General features: G+C 40.9%; 3 protein-coding genes across 9 annotated transcripts in view; 2 read left to right on the top strand and 1 right to left on the bottom strand.

Annotated features, from left to right (window-relative positions):
- Positions 1–701: 701 nt before the first annotated feature.
- On the bottom strand, positions 702–7,450 carry gpbp1l1 (GC-rich promoter binding protein 1-like 1). 2 transcript variants are annotated; one of them, XM_077014910.1, is made up of 12 exons: positions 7,244–7,450; positions 4,851–6,043; positions 4,360–4,473; positions 3,741–3,870; positions 3,225–3,535; positions 2,977–3,052; positions 2,637–2,833; positions 2,270–2,410; positions 1,940–2,089; positions 1,668–1,786; positions 1,435–1,537; positions 702–1,293 (listed from the first exon to the last, which is right to left on the bottom strand). In XM_077014910.1, the coding sequence occupies exons 3-12, from the start codon at positions 4,417–4,419 to the stop codon at positions 1,138–1,140; spliced, it is 1,443 nt and encodes a 480-aa protein (XP_076871025.1). In that variant the 5' UTR covers positions 4,420–4,473; positions 4,851–6,043; positions 7,244–7,450; the 3' UTR covers positions 702–1,137. The 2 variants fall into 2 exon arrangements, with proteins under 2 accessions (XP_076871025.1, XP_076871026.1); XM_077014911.1 differs by lacking the exon at positions 7,244–7,450 and adding an exon at positions 7,069–7,225.
- A 2,111-nt stretch (positions 7,451–9,561) lies between these two features.
- tmem69 (transmembrane protein 69) lies at positions 9,562–11,423 on the top strand. Of its 3 annotated transcripts, none has more exons than XM_077014932.1 (3): positions 9,562–9,631; positions 9,910–9,959; positions 10,571–11,423. In XM_077014932.1, exons 2-3 carry the CDS (start codon positions 9,915–9,917, stop codon positions 11,273–11,275), a joined length of 750 nt encoding a protein of 249 aa, XP_076871047.1. In that variant the 5' UTR covers positions 9,562–9,631; positions 9,910–9,914; the 3' UTR covers positions 11,276–11,423. The 3 variants fall into 3 exon arrangements, with proteins under 3 accessions (XP_076871047.1, XP_076871046.1, XP_076871048.1); XM_077014931.1 differs by having other exon boundaries at positions 9,573–9,714; XM_077014933.1 differs by having other exon boundaries at positions 9,573–9,714; positions 10,736–11,423.
- Positions 11,424–11,786: 363 nt separating this feature from the next.
- The window catches only part of mast2 (microtubule associated serine/threonine kinase 2), a 113,753-nt gene continuing 104,471 nt past the window's right edge, over positions 11,787–21,068 (top strand). For 3 of the 4 annotated variants that reach the window (XM_077014923.1, XM_077014924.1, XM_077014925.1), the window contains exon 1: positions 11,919–12,736. In XM_077014923.1, coding sequence (XP_076871038.1) covers positions 12,656–12,736 — 81 coding nt within the window. In that variant the 5' untranslated portion in view covers positions 11,919–12,655. The other variant, XM_077014922.1, reaches the window with a different exon arrangement.

The following is a 21,068-nucleotide window of genomic DNA, read 5'->3' on the forward strand; positions in this document are numbered from 1 at the left end:
GATTATTTTTGCAATATCAGATCTTCTACCTCGATAGCTGTTAAAGGCTACAATCCTACAATCAGAACGTACTGTTTGTGGGGGGTTGAGAAGGGTTTACCGGTCAAACAGCATGACCTGGTTTTTATTCTGAAACAAGAACCACCTGACTACAGAAACATGAAATAAAATAAATCAAAAAGCAAAATCAAACTATGTTGGTATAGCAGATGTATTTTGTCTTCATTAAATTGCATTGCACTGAGATGGAGAGATGGAAACAAAAGCAAAACTGTTTACCCAGAAAAAGAAAAAAATGCCAGTGAACTTCTATTGCTGCTTTTTCACCAATGACTTCTCCAGTCTCATTAGACCCTTCCCTGTACACTTGACCTTTATTTCAATTGCTAGGCAAGGATATACTCTCAGCTGGGCTACATATCAACACCCAAACATGTCACTCTGAAAGTACGCTTACACACGTGCAGTGACGTGCGTTTGCTTCTTGCTCGAAGAGCAGGATCGTTACAGCTCGAGACCAACACCAGGAGTCCCAACCGACGCAGTGTGTGTGTGTGTGTGTGTGTGTGTGTGCAGCAGAGGACGGGCTGGAGTTCATTTCTATGAGGGACTGGGAGCAATGCCGCTGTCAGTGGCTCACAATGATTGTTTCATCTTAAAACTAATGCTACGAATTGTTTTCGCAAAAAGGAAAAAAAATATTTGAGAAAGGTGTCAAAGCCATTTTATATAACATTCAGATGAAGTCATAGTTCACGTTAAATCACGGTTATAATTGGTGTTATTATGAGTTAGTCTTTTTTTTTCCCCAAGCAAAAACAAAATCTGGTGAGGGGGGTATGCGTGTGGCTTTCATAGACATTTCTAGTTTGGGATAAATGACAAAAACATGAGAGAACAGCAGAGAAACATAAGAAAGAAAAATAAACTGCCCATGAGGTGTCAACTCATTGTTCTCTCTCACTGGGAAACGATTCATGTCCCTTGTCCATGAAACAGTATTTTCACTCATTTTCTTCTTTTCACTGAAAACAAAAGGTGTGGCGGACCACAGAGAAAAACACAGAGTGCGAGAGAGTGAGCGGGAATATGAGCGAAAGGAAGAAGACGACGGGGGGGAGGAGGTTTAAAGCCACGTTAGGTATCTTCGTCGTCGGAGGTCTGGCTGCTACTGCTCGTCTCGGACTCGGAGCCTTCTTCCAGGCCGGGGTTGGGGGCGCTCCTCCAGGCCAGCAGGGCCACGCCACGCGGCTTGGGCAGCACTCCGTTACGCCCCAGGCCGTTCTTCTTCAGCTGAGCCATGCGCACACAAAACACAGGCACTTACACAGGATACGCGGGATGTCCACCCCTACGTGATTCACTACACGACCATATAGAACGTATCGCACATTTTTGAAAGGCTCATTTATGTGTGTGTGTGTGTGTGTGTACCTGCTCAGTCTTAGCTTGAAACTCTTTGAGCTCGTCCTCAGTGAGGGGCTGGAAGTTGTCGTCATTCTCTGGGTACTCCTGCCAGCCCATTGCTTTAAGCAGTCTACAGGGAGTAGAGTGTGGATCGCACGGAGGAGATTCTGAATGTCAGTGTGCCAGGCTGAATGTATTCAGTCAAAATAAAGTAATGACTGCTGGGAAGATGCTGTGTGTGTGTGTGTGTGGTGTCTAACCTGTGCTCAGCCTCCAGGGAACTGGACAGGTGCTCGGTATCAGAGTCACTCAGAGAGTGAGACATGCCATTCTCATGGCCTTCTCCATATTCTTTTGGATCAGGAGTACTGCCTTCCCCCTGGCAAACACGCATTGTCATTTAAGAAACCAAAAGCAATAAATAAAAACAAATTAATGTATATTCTCATCAGTACATGTTAAATCATACACCTGTAGTGCATCCAAATGTGATTAGCATTTAGCATTGGTTAGAAATGGCGTGTGCCGTCACCTCTGCTGGAGCTCCGGGGCTGTGGCAGCCGCTCACTTCTCCGTTCCTCTCGTCCTTCAGCCCACGCAGGAACTCGCTCTTACGGTCCGTGCTGCGCCGCATCTGTTTCAGGCGGGTGATGTCTATGGGAGGGGTGGAGCTGGAGGGGGACTGTGAGGGAGAGAGCACCAGGGGGAACAGCAGGGTGGGGGTGTGGGTGGGTGGTGCTCATGAGCACAGCTTCAACAGGCTCTTGTGTAGTCTACAGGTGACTACAACATTGGATGCAGTGGCACCGTGTGCATTATTTAGTTTTTTTTATGGTTGGGTCTACTGCGGAGACATCCTCACCTCTTTAGGAGTGCCATGGGGCGATGCACTGACAGGTGTCAGAGGTTTGGTCACAGAAACAGGGCTGGTAAAAGCTGAATCCCGACCAGAGAAATGTAAACCCACTTTAGTTTCCCTTCCATTTGGTTTCCATGGGCCGGTCTGCAAAAAAGGGGGAGGGACACCTTAGTCTAATAATTCTAAATAAAATCTAATTGATTCAAGTTAATGAATACACTGAACTCTATTCAGAAAACGCAGTTTACTTTTTCACAACCCGTACAGACCCAATTTCATATCGATTATAAGAACAAGAAACTACAGCAGCTGTTAAAGCACGATGGTGCTGTGCCAGGTCCGTCTCCCCTCCTGTGCCAGAGCACAGTACCTTAGTTGGTGCAGTAGCAGGTTTGGGAACCAAGTTCTTATAGACACTGGGGCCAGTGATGGGGACTTTGGAGCCATTGGCAGGCAGGGGCCCAGCACTGGCAAAACCAGCTGAGAACGCAGCACTGGGGTCCTCCTTAGACACTTTCTTAATGACCAGCATCTTAGACACAGCCTGCTTAGCGCTGGGTGGGTTTTCTGTGGGGTGGAGAAACACCATCACTGCCTATGAGGTAGCAGCACTCCAACAAACTATGTGCACTGTAATCACAAAACCCTACTGTTTTATAAAATAAACAGGCAACTTATATTAACATCTGTGACTGGACATGTTTCCTTACCCCACACGCCTGCTGGTGTTCCTACAGCACGAGCCTGACTCACTGGCTTTCCAGTCGTCTCCGGATTCAGAGAGGGCTGCATTTTACAGAGAATATAAATAAATACCCCTGAATGGTCTGAACAACACAAGACACTTGGAAACAGTGACATTAATAGGTTGAAAAAATGTTATCACTACAGTCTAAAACTACAGATCATGCACACCTTACCCAAGCACAGAAAAAAACAACTGATCAAACACACTCACAAAATCCTCTTCCACAAACTTGAGCTTGTCATCATTTCGCTCCTCGTCTGAGTAACGGTCCTGAAAAGGACCGCCCTTGCGGAAATTGCCGTTGCGCTGCCGATGGCCTCCCTGCCTGTCCCTGTCGCCCCCACCACGCTTGGGATGGCGGCCGTGGTGATGGTGAGGGCCCTCCTGGCCCCGTGGGGTCCCATGCCAGCTGGGGGTCTCCTTCCACCCATGCCCACTACCCAAACCACCCTGGCTGCCCTTAGCAACTCCAGAGTCCACAGAGTCATGCCTCAGCAGAGAGGGCTGGAGCCACGCATCACCTAGATAGAGGGGATAGAGAGGGAGGGAGAGAGGGAGGATAGAGAGGGAGGGAGGAGGGAGAGAGAGGGGGTGGGAGGGAGGGAGGGAGGGGAGAGAGAGAGAGAGAGAGAGAGAGAGAGAGTGTGTGTGTGTGAGTTAGTGAGTGAATGTTGGCCACTGATAACCCACAGTGGAATGTCCTTCAAGCTTGTGCTTTTGTTTTACCTGCAGGAGCTTTGAGGGGATCGTTGTTGAAGAAGCCATCAGAGGAGTTGTGCCTGCGGCGGTTCACTCCCGGCCGGCCATCTCCACGGGGAAAGTGCTCTCCATGCTTCTCAAGGGGGGCTGCAGGGGACTGGGCAAAAATGAAAGAACACACATCAAGAACACACACACTTGTTCTTCCTCACCGTGTTGGGTATTTGGTGCAGCCAGTTTTTGCATTGCTTCATCCCAGACATGATAATCCATTATTAGTGAGAATTTAAATGCTTGTGTTGAAACATTTGTCCTTTCTTCCATGACATGAATGCATACATAAACCGTAATTCAATAGAGGGCCACACCTACGCTGAAGGACATGTTATTATAAAATCTCTAATTTATTCAGGTGTTACCAGTATAATGATAATTACTTGCATTTTCATACTGAAACATGTTTGCAGAGAGCTGATCTAATTATTATTATTTATTTATTTTTGACTGTGCTATCCCCAATCGTAACAATTGCAAAGATTTAGAGGGGTGAAAATGATACATCTCTGCCGACAACAGATAAATTGGCTGAAGAACAGTAAACAAAAGGTGGCGTTGGCCATTACGAAAGCAGCATGCGTTGTCTCACCTTGGCAGGCTGAGGCGTGGAGAAGTTAAGCCAGGCAGGAACAAAGTCATGCTGCGCCATTTAGGTCCAGTGTCTCCCGTCAGTGGATCGAGGCATCAAACCTCATGGCCTGAACTGACCAAACCAGACGACAACAAGGTGTTTCTTCAACGTTCTTTGACCGAACTAACACCATATTTATCCAAATGAGCATTTGTCAAGCCAGTGGACATACGCCAACGCTCAGATTGCAAGTTAGCAGGAGTGCATGGTAAATATTCTATACTAACAAGTGAAATGTATATAATCTAGAAGGCCAATTTTGTCATTTACAGTTGCAATGTATCTGAAATCACTATAATCATAAACTGGCTACATCAATTTAAGGTTTACATGTAAAGAACATGCATTATTAATAAAATGTGCTAATTTGAGTTTAAATCTGATGGGAGTGATAAAAAATGCCAAATGCCAAACCCAAATCATGAAGTGGGGTGACAGTAGGTCCTTACCCCAGAGTTCTGAGCTCTGTAGTCCAGTGGCCCTGTCCTTGGCTCTGTTGGTTCACTTGGTCCAACCAATCCACTCACACAGCGTTTGCTGTGTAACCAAACCACAGCCACAAGACAACAGAAGCCTGCAACACACTAATTCCAGTATCCAGGATGGTGCTGAGAGTGGACGTTGGAGAAAGACCTCGTTTTGGTGTTGGGATGTAATGTTCTATTAAAGGGTGCTGCAGTGGTCCAGCAGGAAGGGCTGGTACCCTTGATTAACAGTATTGGTAAATGGTAGTGGAAGAACACGATGTGGAACACAATCTGTGGCTGATTAGTGATGCCTGGCTGAAGCTACAGGACACCCTTAATCCACTGATGGTAACAGTGCGCATTCAGCCTGACAAAACGATGATGTGTGTCCATGGAAGAAGAACTTTGAGAGTTTTGGACCAGTCCTTTTTATCTGGAAGGCTGTGGAAGCAGCACGTGGTGCTTGCTCTGAAGCTCAGAATCTCCTTTTACAGACTCATTGTAAGCTGAAGATGCACACAGGGGGAGAAGAAAAGATGGTGGAACTGTACCACACAACACGGTGTTGCAGAGAGTCACGAAACCAAGTATGTTCACCTCATGAAAACAGTTGAGGGCGCAAGGTCAAAGCAAAAGAGGGGGGGGGCTGATCCGTCACATCACAATAGCTGAAGGTGCCTGGTGTTATGGAGTCATGAGCATTTCTTTCACCTTCAACAGCACATGCTTTGGACCAAATCTGAAGATGGTAGAGTAAAGGGATAACTTGACACCATCTTTAATTTTTGCCTCGCATGGTAAACCTGTAAACTAATATTACGTTAGGCTGTCTGAGTACTTGAAAGGAAGTATGATCTGATCTTTAACAACTCTGTAGATTTTCCAGTTCATCAATTCAGAACGGGTTTTAACAAATTAGCAACCTGACACCAGAGCCCACAGCTTTTATGCAGAAATGTTGTTAAACGCAGAGCACTGTGCATGGATAATTTACCAGCAGTTCAATGATACAAATCCAAATGTTTTAAATGAGTTGTTGAGAGGTTTGAATAATCACAATAAAATGAGGACATAGGTTTAGTTGTTGCTTGAAGAGGGTATGCCTTTTCCAATAAAAATAAATCCAATCAGCTGTTCCTTCCTGTAGAAATCTTCAGTTCAATTGCAGACCAAATCTGTAAAACAACAGACATATTATCTATATGTATACAGATATACATCCATATTTCTCTTCAATCAGAAATGTCTTAAAAACAACGAGAGAATAACCTTGTAAGCCAACGAACATAAACATGCCACATTTCAAAAGTGTACACTGTAGTTGCCCAGCTCCTAAGAGGGCAGCAATCTGTTCGTCTATAATAACATAGTATGAACAAATGATATTTCCCAAAACATGATAAAACATGATTTAAAAAGTTAAAGCACGGTGTTTCAATTCTTACATAAACACGTTTCCTCTTAGTAAATATGAGCAGCGACGCTGTTTACAGAAACGGATAAAGGACCGATGCCCAAACAATATGATTCATCTGGTGACTTCAGGAAAACAACATTGTGCTACACACCACTGACCAGAGGACGAAATGACCAATTAATCTGTGTTTTAAACTGACCTGCTGGCTTATCCAGCTACCCAACAGTGTCTGGGTAACTTTACCTTAGCGTCCCGCGTTAAGAGCTGCAACATCTTAACGTGACTAATCAGCTTGTTGGCTCACCTAACGCCCCGAGATGCTTTTTGTTGAAATATGAGTGTTTACGTGTGTGCATTAATAAAGTTAACACGCTGTAATAACGTGGTTATGCTCACAGTAAATACAGAGTACTGGGCAGCTAGTGGGAGTTAGTTAGCCAGTTAGCCAACGCGACTGGTCGCCTCGGCCAACGCGACTGCTAACCTTGAAACTAGCATCGCCCGCAACTCTCCCCAAGTCGCTAAAGAAGAAACTAATTCGATAATAATGCCAATAAAACGTCGCCTGAAACATTTGTCGTTGTATTTAAACTCTTTTAATAAGATGTGCTGTCCCCACTCAGCCTGCCGCCGCCAGCGCGACGTAGTTCTCTGGTCGTAGGCCGTTCAATGAGCTCTACCTTCACCTGGTTAGCCGGCCAGCTAACTATCCTACAACATCAACCAGATATACAGCGTGCTGTGAATGGCTTTTTAATGGAAATAAACTCGTCGGAAACGTACGTGGCACACACGTTTGGATGTCTCGGCGGACTTGCGTTACGTTATCCACATTCTTCGAGGCAAAGCGACGCCAGGTAGCGACTTAGCAATTTGGGCCAAAATAAACTGTTGCAAAATGGCTGCCTAGCAGCAGCGGAGCCGTAACGACAGGAGGAGGATCTCGGCGCACACATACCTTCTGATCTGTTGTCCGTCCAAATAAGTTACACAGAGACACTAACGCGCTTCTTCCCGCATCTAGCTGACAGTATGCAAGTTGTCGTATCTCATTTATTATTATTCTTTTATTTATTTTTTTGTTTGTGTTTTTTTAAACCACACTCGTTTTGGGACTCCGTCTAGCTATCTTGTTCCTGTCTACTTCTTCCACAGGCGTGCTAATCGATCGCAGAGCGCCGCGTACGCGTCATAACATTCCCCTGCACACCGTCCGCGGCCCTGACCACACGAGCGGTGCATTAACGCTGCGTAGACTGCAACCGTCCAGGTCACAGTGTAAGATACTATATTTCTAAAAAAAATAATGTATTCTGGATTGTTTCTTTTTGAGTAGTTAATAAAATTATATTTATATAAGTTGGGTGATTGGACTACACACATTTGCAACACGAGATCACATATTTAAGAAAAACAGGAATAGAAAGAATTTTAGTTAGGAAAAGCATTTCGATTGGTAACAAAAACACAGAGACGGTTTGTTTATAAAAAATGTGTTTATTAAGATGTAATACTGATGATTTCACAGGAACATAACACATATTAGCAGCATCCGGGAAGTTTAGGCAATTGATGGATTCAGATATGAAAAAAAGTCCCATATGGAATGAAATTACTCTTGAAAGTAATTTTGTTGACGTTGAGAATCGTGACGGGGCTCAAATATTGTATGGTTTGATGTACAAGGAGAACATTAAATGTAATTTAATCTCTTTAATCTACGTGACAGGGCCATCAAGACCATTCAAAATGGCCTGATTAAGTAGTTGTAGATATCACAGTTGTCCTGACATAAATTGTGTACATACATCAGTTAATATATTTCCATATCCTAAGGCTAAAAAATATGTATCTGATATATGTGGTGTCAAAGAACATAATCTCACACTTGGAGATATATTGGATATTAACTACATCCACACATACTAAGTCTCAGGCTTCTTTAGAACAAAACAATTTGAGCAGGTGTAAATCACAATCTCAAATATATTTAAGTGTATAATTTTTTTCTATTAAGCAATCTCACAAACCTATTTATTAGCTTTAATGCTATCTGAATACAGTCTTTTCAAAAACAGTCCAAGTATACTTTCTCTGAGCTACAGAGCACTATAAAGTCTCCTGTGAGGTATAAATCTAATATCTTATCATCCTCTTTGCATAAAGTGAAAAAGTTTTAGTTTAAGCAACCCGTATCAGTTTACTAATAATCTTTACCACATTGTGAAATCACTTTAATTCCTTACCCATTACATTTTTGTTTGTTCTTACCATGTATTACTTACAAAAATAGGATTTCAAATTCAGTTTTCTTATGTTCACTTTCATTTGATGTTTGTGAGAAGATTGCAGGAAGTAACTGAGTACTGTGTATGTGTATCAATGACTACACTGTAGTACACAAGGTTTCCAGAGTAATGAGAAATAGGACATACAGACTGCTGACATACAGTCAGCTGTGCAAACAAAGTGCTATATAAATATATACAGATTTATCTTATTCTTATATATATATATATATATATATATATATATATATATATATATATATATATATATATATATATATATATACAGAGATCCTTCATCAGCTATGCAAGCAAAGTACTCCTGACGCTCTAGGAGGTGAAGCCAGTTAGTCCAAATCACAATATTAATTTAATGGGGTTCTACTTTTTCAAGAGCGTAGATCAGTTCTTTTTCCTAATTATACTGCTGCCATAATCAGCAACTGGCATTATAAACATTTCATTAAAGGAATGTCTTTTAGCATTAAAATGCCTTGCCACTGGAAATGACCAATCCTTAATTATGATGGTTTGAAGATGTTCAGTGATCAGTAGGCCCTGTCTGGGTTTCATACAATAGACAACTACTCCTGCATGAGCATGATGAGGAATGGATCATAACTGATCCTTTGGTGCTTGTTGTTTCAGTGGTCATTACATGTAGCTCATTTAGAGCAGTTGCAGACTACACTTGTGACAAGCATGCATAGCTCATGTATGGGGGCAATGAAGTTAGTAAACTCAAATAAAAAGAACTACACCCATTGAACTTTAGAAGCCTGTGGAAAAAAAATCTTTGATTTAAACAAAGATATTGTACACTGCATTTACATGCCTGGGATCCTTAGATTTTTTGGTGTGTTTTTGTCCTAGTTAAAACAAATAAAGTAAATATGTATACATTATAGCAAAAAAATATATATAAACAACAACAACAACAATAGTAAATGTAGGTGTACAAAAACCAAACAAGTTAAGGTACTCTTATTATGAAGAACTCAAGTATTCAAGGACTACCAACGTTACTTCCTTCACATGTTTAATAGCGACACTATGTGGTACTGACCTTTGTGTGATTTTCGAGTTATATTGTTTATATAAACTTTGATGTCGATACTGATGGTATCTTTATGAAAGGCTGGTGAGTGCGTATGCTGCCATGTGTTTCAAGGGTGATCCACTGTAGGCTGGAGAAACTAGAAGGCACTAGCTAAGCTAAACAGCTTGAGCTAAACAGTCCTCTATTTTGTAACTGCAAAAGCTCACAGCAACGTAACGCATAAATCATGTCATCTCATGTCTACACAGTCATTAATTTGTTACAATTGCATTTCAGGCAAAATGTCATCGGCTCTGAAACTACGACACTTAATTTCCAGCTCGTGGGTAAGTAGCTAAGGTTTAGCATTTGGTCGGCTGAGAATCCAAAAGATACTGACCTACTCTTTTATGCATTAGGTAATCTACACGTTTAAATAAATACAAAACCACAGAAGGCACCTGGCGTTAATATTTTTTATGTAGATCAGTACAAGCACAAAACAAAGACGATTGGAAGTATTGGTGCTTTATTAATCTGCCCATCCCTAGTCTCTAGCCTAGTAGCCTTTGCATTTATATGAGTTCTTAAATCTTGCGGGTGTACATTTTTTGTGCCGAGTTTGTATCTCAGAATTTACTGCTAAAACATTTTGGTGCATTTGGAAGCAGATTTATGCAGGGTTACAAAGGTTCAAATCAATTAATTCATTTAAATAATGCAGACCGTGTTCACCCCCCCTCCCATATCAATTACATGACATTTCCAAGATGTTACAGCTAATCTGTGCAAACCTGTATGAAATTTGTATGTCAAATATACATATCCATCTGACGTTTAAAGGGTTAGTAAGTTGACATACAGAATAATCGATAAAAGTCAGCTATCTAACTTGCTTCTAGAAAGTTCTATTAGTAAAAGGGAACTTCCTGTTGATCTGTATGTTCCTTATAAACAGTGTCATAACTGGAGAAGACCCCAGTTTCATCACCTGTCAAGAACGTTTGTCTGCTCAAGCCACCAGAACAGCTATTCCTTGTTCCTTGCAACAAGGGGGCAGCTGCCTCCCAGATTCGGCCCAGCATCTCTTGCGATGGCCCAGTCGTTCCACTGTTCTTTACAGATGCAGAAGAAACGGCAGCCAGATGAGCCTCCTCCACGAGAACTCGACTTGCTACGCTATGATCTGAGAGACCTGAAGAAATCCCCCAAACCAGCTCTCTATCTGGGACTTTCTAGTCTCTTGCCATTTGTATCAGCTCCATTTCTTATGGCCGTCACAGAGACATATGTTCCTGAGTTAGCTTATGCTCAGGTTGTGTATGGAGCCTCGGTTCTTTCCTTTCTTGGTGGAGCTCGTTGGGGCTTTGCCTTACCTGAGGGTAGCCCAGCAAAGCCTGATTGGCTAAACTTAGCTAACAGTGTAGTTCCCTTCATAATAGCTTTGCTAGGCCTCCTTTGTAGCCACAACATTACACAGTCTGGCATGCTTGTAATCATAGGACATGGTATATCGCTTCATAATGACCTGGCACTTCTGCCCACATATCCGAGCTGGTTCAAAGCACTGAGGATGATCCTCGCTGTGGTAGCCTTTTTGTCTATTCTGAGCACTTTGTTAATTAAAATATCATATCCAGAGAAGCGATATCTGTCACAGTAATAAATTACATGTAAAGTATGATGTGATTTTACTATGAACTAGTAAAATGCAAAATCAGTGTGAATGTGCAATGGAACATTTTGTTTTGTATGTTGTTGATAATTGAAATGCAACATGATATTAAAATACTTACATATAACAAACCACATTTACTTTGTTACATGTCTTCTACTTGTGTAAAATGTTTTCTGATTATTTTCAAAACGCTGCTCCTTTTAATTTGTGATGGATCATTACTGCTTGCTCTACCAGGTTTTGATGGTGACAGTGCTGGAATTACTTTGCCTTTGGTCATACCTCTAACCTTTGATATATATAATCTTATAAATAAACACCGCAATGGTTAATTTGTATAAATTAACAACGTATAAAGCACTGATAAAACGTAAAACGCAAAAAAGAAAAAAATCAATTACCTGCCCCACACATGCACTGTAGATGGCAGCAAATACATTTAAATGCGTTGCGACGCAATTTCACTCGTGTTGAACTTTGTGAGGAAACACGTTCCCAAACCAGCGTTCCGGAATCTCCTAGTGAACTACTCCGTGGGTCACGTCTCTGCGGACCTGATCTCAGATCAGCGGTTTGCGCCCCCTCCCACCCCCCCGGAGATCTGAGGAGATTCAGGAAGCGGGTAAATTCCTCCTAGAAGCAGGCAACTTGGATGGACGCGCCGTCCACTTCTGATGAATGTACCGATGTAGATGTAGAACTAAGGTGTTTATTTACGCGGCTGGGCCGGGTTCGCTAAAGTAAGAGGTCGTGAGGAAGGTCTTGTGTGATTCGGCATCTCGTACACGACGACACGGAGCCGTCGGTGTCGTTGGGTCTGTGGCGAGACACGACGATGTCAGTCAACGCACGTCAACCAAACAAGCGGGCAGCTAACCGGCTAACCGGCCGCTTTACGAACCTTTAACGGACCCGCTCCCACGCAATTAACGGCTCACCAGCGGTATATTTGTAGTGTTCATTCACGGGTTGTGAGGTGTCGAACCGGACCGGCCGTATTTGCTGGTGAACCGATACTTCACTAGTTTAACTCGGGCTGTAACCGCGGTCTAGCTAGCGCCACTAGCGTGTTCTGAGGTGACGCGTGTAACGGCTCGCTGATCAGTCGGTGCTGGTTTGGCTCGCTGACATGTCGGTGCTGGTCCGGCGGAGTCACGGCGTCCACGGACTCGTGTGGGTGTGTTAACGCGTCTCCTGTCCCGCTGTTGTCCTCCCAGCCAGAAGAGGGTTGTTGTCCCCCCCTCCATGGATTACAGCCTCGTACACGCGGCCGGAGTGCGCCAGGTTCGGTCGGAGGAAGAGAAGTGAATCTACTAGTGGGTCGGATCCGGTCCGGTCGAGCTCGGCCCGCCGTCCTCGTTCACTATGAAGAGATCGGAGAACAAGAACAAACGGAAACTCTGCAGCGCCGACCCACAGACGAGTGGGGCAGGAGGAAGAGACGGGGTGAGTGTCCCCGTCCACCAGGACGGGGAGATGGTGGTCCTGTTGTAGTGTGACCCGGGGGAACTTAGTCGGTGTTTTTAACTGAATTTATTGAGTTGTAGAAGCCGATTAAAGCTAAATAATTCAAGTTGAAGACACACACTGTACACGAGTCTGTACATGTTGACATATGTGCGTATATTGGATTCACACCGTTGTCAGAACTGTCACTAAACCTCTTGGGGATATAATCTTACTTATAATCTTATTACCTTGGAGCCTGTTCAAAAGTCAGTATGGCAAGATCGAGAGACACATTTTATAATATAGTAATTATGAAAGGATAAAGTATTTTTAGATTATATATGCATGTTTATTCTTTATCTAGTATTTCTTTAAGTTGTTCAGTGGACTTTGCTCTCCTTGCTTGCTTGTTCTGGATGAAGGCCAGTATGGACCATTCTTCTTTGATTTATCAAAGAATTTGGATTCTCTGCAACGCTACAAATCCAATGACTGGCCTCAGTGTAGATATGCCATTTCCTAACGATGATGAATGTCATTTAGCCTTTGGAATTACTGCATTGTGCTTTTTCATTCTTGTGTACACTGTATGAGATTAACTGGGGTGTAACAAAGGGTGTGCTCAGACCACAATGCCTACTTTCTTGGTGCATGTTGTGGATACTCTGATCTGGTGTTTACAGAAGAGGTCATTAAGGCAGTGACAGTAGTGAGGTGTGTTTGTGGTTGGTTGTGGTGAGCTGGGTCAGAGCTCACCACAAATGGTTGTTGACATACAACAGCAACTCACAGGGATGAGCTACAGAACACCAGGCTACCAAACTCAAATGGTTGGGCTCATGCAAGCAGCAGTCAAGTCCATCCAGTAGGAGAAGACATTCTTAAAGGACAGGGCTCACTTCTGGCTTATCTTACTGAAAAATACTATTAAAAATGGCAACTACTATTTTAACAGCATGGTTGAGTTTTGCTATGTATTGTCATTCTAGTCAATATATGCAAAATTATTTAACCTTAAAGATTGACCTTCCATTTTATAGTGTAATTTTTAGAAGTATGTTTGTCTCTCTCTTTCTCTCTCTCTCTCTCTCTCTCTCTCTCTCTCTCTCTCTCTCTCTGTCTCTCTCTTCTTTCTTATTTTTTTCTTTACAGGCAGTGATGTATTGCAGTGCCTGAATATTAGCTAGTTGTTTTTGTCTACAGGACTTGCTCAGTCCTAATAACAGTCATTGTTTAAAAAAGGTGTAGGCAATCACAACACTTACTCTAAACATGCACAAACTCAGCAACACCTCGACCGTATGATACATCAGTAAGAGAAATTGCACTGAAAGGCAGTTGTTTTTAATGCACCAGTATATTATTAATTTCATCTGAAAAACAGTGAATGATTACGGATTTTTATTTTTTGTTCTTGTTCAACAATTACCACAATTCTACTGTACATTTTGATAGGAAACATAATATAACATCTCTCTCTTAACCTAGAGGCAAACATTGGTGCATGAACAGATGGGTGGCATACTGAATCCTCCAGTTGACCACATAGTTAATTTGGCCTGTGTTTGCTTGTGTAACAGATTGATGGAGCTGACCACTGAGTTCAAGCTTTATTTAGGAAGATTCCTCACATCTCTGTATAGTTAGCTAAATGCAATGTAAATTGTTTTTGACCAGCTACTTCTATAACAGATGGGCCTTTCCTCATGTTTTATTTTGTTTAAATTTACTTGAGAGATGAACTGGCTTAAAATTTTATAGCTGTTTTTGCTGTGAAGATGAAAATGTTTACAGTATATTGTTAACCTAGCGGCAAGATGAGTTATTTTATGGCATGTGATGTCATTGTATTGTAGTTAATATGTAATGTTGATTCAGTGAACCTACAGAGTTAACATTCTTTGTAATCTTGTGTCACTAGTTCATTATTAACCAACTATATTTCACCATCAATTGATATCATTTATGTTTTGGAGGAAGCAGTTACATGACTCTACCTTCAATGCTACTGTTGCTGTTCATTAGGGAACATTAGATTATTTATTAACATAATGTCTTCCATGACATGCCAAAACAAGTCAATCTTTAACTGGGATTGTGTAGGTTTGAGAGTAACTTCATCTTGTTCAGTCTTAGTGGTGAACTTGAGATCACAGTTGTAGTGGCTTGAAATAGCAAAATGTTTTTCTTTTTCTACAAGAAGCTGTTGATTAATCCTTGTGCACATATCCCTATAGCGCTGTTTGAAATTTGAGCACAGCATGGGTCATAACAATGACCTCATCATTAGGGATGCACCGAAATGAAAATTCTTAGCCGAAACCGAAAACCGAAAATTAGGAAACCAAGGCCGAAAGCCGAAAACCGAAACACCGAAATAGCCTACATTATGCCAATTATTAGTAACATTGGATTTATGGCTAACCTCACTAAAATCAAGGCATTGCTATTCAAAGAATAAATCAACTACAAAATTTCATTTGAAAATATTTATTTAGCACTGACATTACAGTAATGCATATTATAAAATAAAATTAGTGGTGGGCCGATAACGACGATAACGCTGACAACGGCCGACCCCTAATTAAATTTAACTCGCTTGCAGACCGTTTTTATCTGAGAGGATAAATATATGTATTTTATACGAGTTAAATTTAATTATAACTGACTGGCCTGAAAGATAAATATAAATTCTCTCATAAAAACGTGACGTGAGTTGCAACAACATTAAACAGCTCAGGTAAACACGCTTCTGAGAAATGTCGTCTGATCGGCAAAACATAACGGGGCTCAATGTGCTCTATTAGCCTACGAAATCCCTACGACAGAGAACGGCTGATCGTCTGGCAGCGAGTTCCATAATTTTTGGTGTAATGTCCTTTGCCTTGGCGCCATCACTGGAAAACTTTTTTGCTAGCTTTATCCAAATAAGCGCGTGCAGGTGGCGATTTTTGCTTGCGTCATCACAGTACATCGTTTCGGCCGTGTTGTTTCGGTGATGAAAGTATTTCGGCCGAAAACCGAAAATGCAAATTTAAGGCATTTCGGCCGAAAATTTTCGGTGGCCGAATTTTCGGTGCATCCCTACTCATCATAGATCTTTAAACAGCCTTGCATTCATGTTAAAGTGATTGACACCAGAATCAGTCTCTGTGTTATGTCAACGTGTGTGGTGCTTTAGATTCTTAATGAAACATTAATGATGTTCTATGCAAATTATTTGCCTAAATTTATTATGGCCTGCAGACTAAATTAGAAATCCTGTGTAATTTCTGTCCATTTTCCATCTGTCTCTGTTATGCTGTTGACATTTACATTTTTTTCTCCAAGCTCTGATAACCTCTAGGCCCTAACTATGTTCCTACCAGAATCCAGTATCCTATGTAAAGGGTATGAGGTGATATGAGATGACCAAATGTATTAGTAAAATTTTAATATTTATTATTGTTTCATTCAATGTCCAGCCACATTTTCTGAACCTCTAAGTTAGTTCAGTAGTACCTGTATGGACTTGGAGTGAAATGTAAATTATATTGTGATGTGATGTTAACCTTTCAAGGGCATCATTTCATTAACATTATCAAAAAGGCAACATACATGCAATCCTTATAAGATCATTATGAAAAGTTCATATTAAAAGACCCTTATTGGCAAACATGTTTAACACATTTGTTGTTTTTCTATCTTTGTCGATTTATTACGTACTTACACCAGTTCACCTAGGATTTAGCATATGAACACAAAATAACTAGCTGATGGTATCATGCATTCTCTTTCATTGCTGAGTTTGTGCCAGCACACTAACATCCTGTCTAGCTGCAGAATGAAGCTTGTTTCACGGGCCTGCTCACTACTGCCAGCAGTGACCACATGTGGTAATGTTGTCATGGAACACTCACTACTGCCAGCACTGACGTGAGGCGTCTTAATCACGGAAACCGCCGGATCTTTTTGTTTTTATTATTATTGAAAGACTTATCTGCTTTAGCATATCTGCGAGTCGCTTATTTTTTGCACTGTATCCTGGTCTGCAAGTCTGGAGTGCGACTGATACCAGTGCTACTGTTATGGTGGACCTGAGGGTTTGTAATGGTGGGATTTTGGGCTAACAGCTGGAGTAATGAAAGAAGAGTGTGAGGAATGCTACATGCATGAACCTGTGTGCTTTTATTATTTCTGAAAACAAGCATTCCCTTAGAGCAGTTGGAAGTATAACTTCTTGATGCTAATTTAGTGAATTAATTAGCAAGAAGAGTGGTTATTTTTTAATAAAGTCTGATTTACAGTTAAAATGCCTAGAACATTTAAGTGAAGCTTGCAATACAGTTTGCTGTCAGTGGCAACTTTGTATCTCCAGTTTAGTTCCAACAAAGCAAAGTTGCAACCCAGCCTTGATTGTTCATGTGTTATATGGGGACAATCATGAATTAGGTTTGTTTCTGCACTGCTTCTGTAATTGTACTTGTTGTTTCTTGGTTTCTCAGCTGTTCCGTCACAATGCTAGATTAGAGAGTAACTGTTGGCTGCATGAGTGGCAAAACTGAAAAACATCCTGCCTCCTTTGTTTCCCTTCTAAGCTCAAGGTCTCAACACTTTATCTTCTCCAATCATAGGTAACTCGGTGATGACAGCCATAGGACTTGCTATGCTTATGGTGCTAGCTTATTCTTTGGTTCAAAACTAATGACCTAACTATATATTTAATATACACAAAGCACTTTCATAATAGAAAAGTAGCCATATTTGAGATCCAATTCTAGAGAATTTTTCTTTTATTTTATGGCTATAGACTGATAGTCAGTCATATTTGTCCTGCGAAATGCAGTGCCAAGAATTACTGCTGTTAGTAAAACGAATATCTGCTTTACCCATGGAGCAGTGACAGGCTATGTCAAGCCCAAGATGTCTGTGGAAGACCTGTAAGACAATACCATGAAATGTCATAGAAACTGACATTTTGATTAATAGATTTTAGGGCAGGGAGGAATATGTAATACACATGTATGCATAAATGCTTGGCAAGGTGGGTACTTTACCTGCTCTGCTATTTTGACAAATGGCCAAACTGGTATGTACTTCTTGCTTTGTGTAAGCTAATGCTCAAGTAACTATTGGAAATCCCTGTTAACAGAGTCAGCTTTATGCACATATTGTAGCTACGGTGGCCGGAGGGTTAAGAGAGTTAGAGTTAACAATGCATTTTTTAGGTGCTTTATAGATTGAAGGACAAACATTCCATTAGTCACCATGAGGACAACAAAGCACCACAGTAAAAGTCTTTTTTGCACAGTTAAGGTGAATTCCCACTATAGTAGTTGTTTGAAACTGTACAAGTACAAAAAATCTGAAGTCTGAAATCTGAAATGTTTTTTTTATTTTTGATATGAGAAAATGACATTTCAGCTAGAAATATGAAATCATGTACAATATGAAATCATGTACATTAACTAACCATTTGTTGACCAGATTTTTTATATTGAATGCAGGATTTTAAAACTACAGTTTCTTAAGCTTGAAAAAGGCAAGACATGATTTTCAACTTTTGTGCTATCAATTTCCAGTGGCCTTTTGCACAGAAACCTCAAAACTCACAGAGTTCCATCATTTTGCAAGAGACCATTAGAGGGAAATTCTTGATAGCTCTGCTGTCCGGACCCCTTCCTCTCACCAGCGTTGTCTTGGTTTACTCACTGTACTCTAAGGGGCTTCTTATAATCAGTCTCCCAAGCCTTTGGCAGTAGCCTTAAACTTGGTTCTATAAATGCCAACAGTGCAGGAAGCGCTACAGTATAACAGTGGGTCTTCTGAAATGCAATGAACAGATTGAATTTGTCATTTTAATATCATCTCATCTGTGATTCATCTGTGGATTTTGGTGTAAAAAATCACTTAAAACTAGGGGTGGGCATAGATAAATTTTTAAAATCTAGATTAATCTCACTGAAATCTTAAAATTAATCTAGATTAATCTAGATTAATCTATATTAAAATGGCTCATATGCGTGCTACCCAATTAATGACTGAAAGTCAGTCTTTGAGATAGGGTTTCTTAATACAGAGGGTGCATTAGACCAGGGGCTCATCTCCTGTTTCCAAAATGCATCAATGACTGCTTGAGAAAGCTGTTCTACTTTGATACTTAAAGAAAAAAAAAACTCAATAAATGCTCAATAAAATGTAGGCTACTCGTGTTCAACGGTTTATTCAGTTAAACATGAATTTGTAAGCCTACATACTGTACATTAAAAGGGGTTGATAATATGTTTAATCAGCTAAACATGATATTTGAAATGTAAGCCAACATTTAGTACATTTAACCTCACGGACGTAATTTGGGGGGGACTTTTTCAAAAGCCGGTTTTGGTCCTCTGCGGTTTTAACGGTTAAAAGGGAATATTTAAATAGCAACGAATTTAGCGCTAGGACCATGCAGAAAACGGCCGCTCCGAGCTCTGCTCCGGTAACACTTTACGTTCCTAAAAATGAATTTTCCATGAAGCAAACCTGGCGACTTTGTGGCTGCATCCATGTAAACTCACGTCCGATTTGTAATTCACAGGTTTGAAAACTCGTTCTCGCCCCTACTGTGCAATTTGGTTAGGAATACAGCCGAGCTAAACTGTCAAGTTGAAAGTCATCATAGTTTGCTTACCCATTTTGACCCAGTTCCCAACCCAACTTTAAGAATAGATTAACGGCGATAATTTTTATATCGCCCGATAAGAGTATCAAATTAACGAACGCCGTTAACGGCCCACCACTACTTAAAACGCATATGCATGAAATGTGCCAATGAATTCTGTAAGCAATGCTGAAATAATGTGGATGACTAGTCAAAATAATAATGAACTCCTCTACCGTCATAACTTATTTCATTCCCAAGACTGGGTACTCATTGTTGGATGCAGCAGCTCTGATTAAATGTCACAGTGCTTATAAACACCAGACATGCAGATGCAGTCTCCAGCTTATATAGTCCCGCTTCTATGTAATTATAAATGCCTGTAGATCTGTAGATAATTTACATTAAATTGAAGTTGTCACAGACTCGACACCAAAAAGAACACTAATCGTGTTTTGATGTTTAGATCTGTTAAAGTAGTCGGTGTTAATTAGGGATACAAGTGTTTACATTGTGCCAAACAATGGCTGGTAAGAGTTTATTAAATGTTACTTGATTGAAATAAACATTTAGACAGTTCCACTTGTCTTGGGCTTTATAAAGACAAGCATTTTGCACAGTAGAAATTGTATGCTGTCTTTTGTAGTAAATAGTTCGCTAACATGGCACACTTCAGCATTCAATTATGTTTCTCCAGTCTTGAAATTCTTAATGTGAAATACTGTTCTAATCAAGCAGATATCAAATTTACTTTGTCCAGTTAACTGATGTGGGTTATGTTTTCAGCCTGATGAATGCCCTCAGTACAAAGTACATTCTGCCAATAGCCAAGAATAGTGTTGTACACTATATCACTATACAGTGATTGTAGCTTTTGGTGTGGATTCATTTACATGCCATGTGTTATTGTCTTATTCTTATTATGTGGATCTTATTCACCACATGTGAGTGAAGCTGAGACGTGTGTGTATATGAACTTTTCATGTTCAGGGCAGGAAAACCATTTACTACAATATGTTGTGCATGTGTGTCATAGCTGATCCTTTTGCAACATGATACCTCTCAATGCTCAGTGTGTATGTGGAATGCATGTGAGTGTTTGGAGGTCTGTTGTTGGTTATTCAGAGTTTGCTATTGTCTACTGGCAGAATTTAATTGTGTAGAAAGGCAGACGGGGCTGACTCAACACTACAGTAGACTGGCTCAGTCTCAAGTTATGTGTTAAGGCACAATTTCATTAAATTGACATCTATAAAAGGTACAGTTAGGAATAAAGTCAACTCCTTTTTTCAAGATGATTTTTTTTCTAAAATAATTAAAACCGCTCAGTTCTGCCTATAGGGGATTGTATTGTGGCAAAGAAAATAAGTAGGTTTCTGTAATATAAACTTTGAACTATGAATTTTGAGTTATGAACCATGAACTTTGAGCTATGAACAAATGTTATTTACACTGTTAAAGATTTTTTCCTAACCAGCAACTAAAACTGGTCTATAGTGTAGATGAGGTGTAGTGAACCATTTCTTTCTCTTTCCATTCCCAGACTCCCTTTTTTTGGTCCTTATAAATGTCTCCCCCCAGGTTGGGTAATGATGTATTTATTCAGTCCTTGGGGTCATGACCAGATGTTGTCATGAACTGCTTCTGCTAGTACCCTGTCTCCAGTCCTCGGTGGCTCTTCAGGCAGTGCTCACTCTTCTCTTTGGC

The sequence above is a fragment of the Brachyhypopomus gauderio genome, chromosome 8 (genome assembly GCF_052324685.1).
Source record: "Brachyhypopomus gauderio isolate BG-103 chromosome 8, BGAUD_0.2, whole genome shotgun sequence".
In the NCBI taxonomy this organism is placed as follows: domain Eukaryota; kingdom Metazoa; phylum Chordata; class Actinopteri; order Gymnotiformes; family Hypopomidae; genus Brachyhypopomus; species Brachyhypopomus gauderio.

What these genes read in the sequence shown, in the direction of transcription:
- gpbp1l1 (XM_077014910.1), bottom strand. Translation starts at nt 4,419, where the DNA reads ATGGCGCAGCATGACTTTGTTCCTGCCTGGCTTAACTTCTCCACGCCT. An exon ending in CCACGCCTCAGCCTGCCAAG is followed by an intron (nt 3,871 to 4,359) that starts GTGAGACAACGC and finishes ATTTTTGCCCAG; the next exon opens with TCCCCTGCAGCCCCCCTTGA. An exon ending in AACACCAGCAGGCGTGTGGG is followed by an intron (nt 2,834 to 2,976) that starts GTAAGGAAACAT and finishes TCCACCCCACAG; the next exon opens with AAAACCCACCCAGCGCTAAG.
- tmem69 (XM_077014932.1), top strand. Translation starts at nt 9,915, where the DNA reads ATGTCATCGGCTCTGAAACTACGACACTTAATTTCCAGCTCGTGG. An exon ending in ACTTAATTTCCAGCTCGTGG is followed by an intron (nt 9,960 to 10,570) that starts GTAAGTAGCTAA and finishes CCTTATAAACAG; the next exon opens with TGTCATAACTGGAGAAGACC.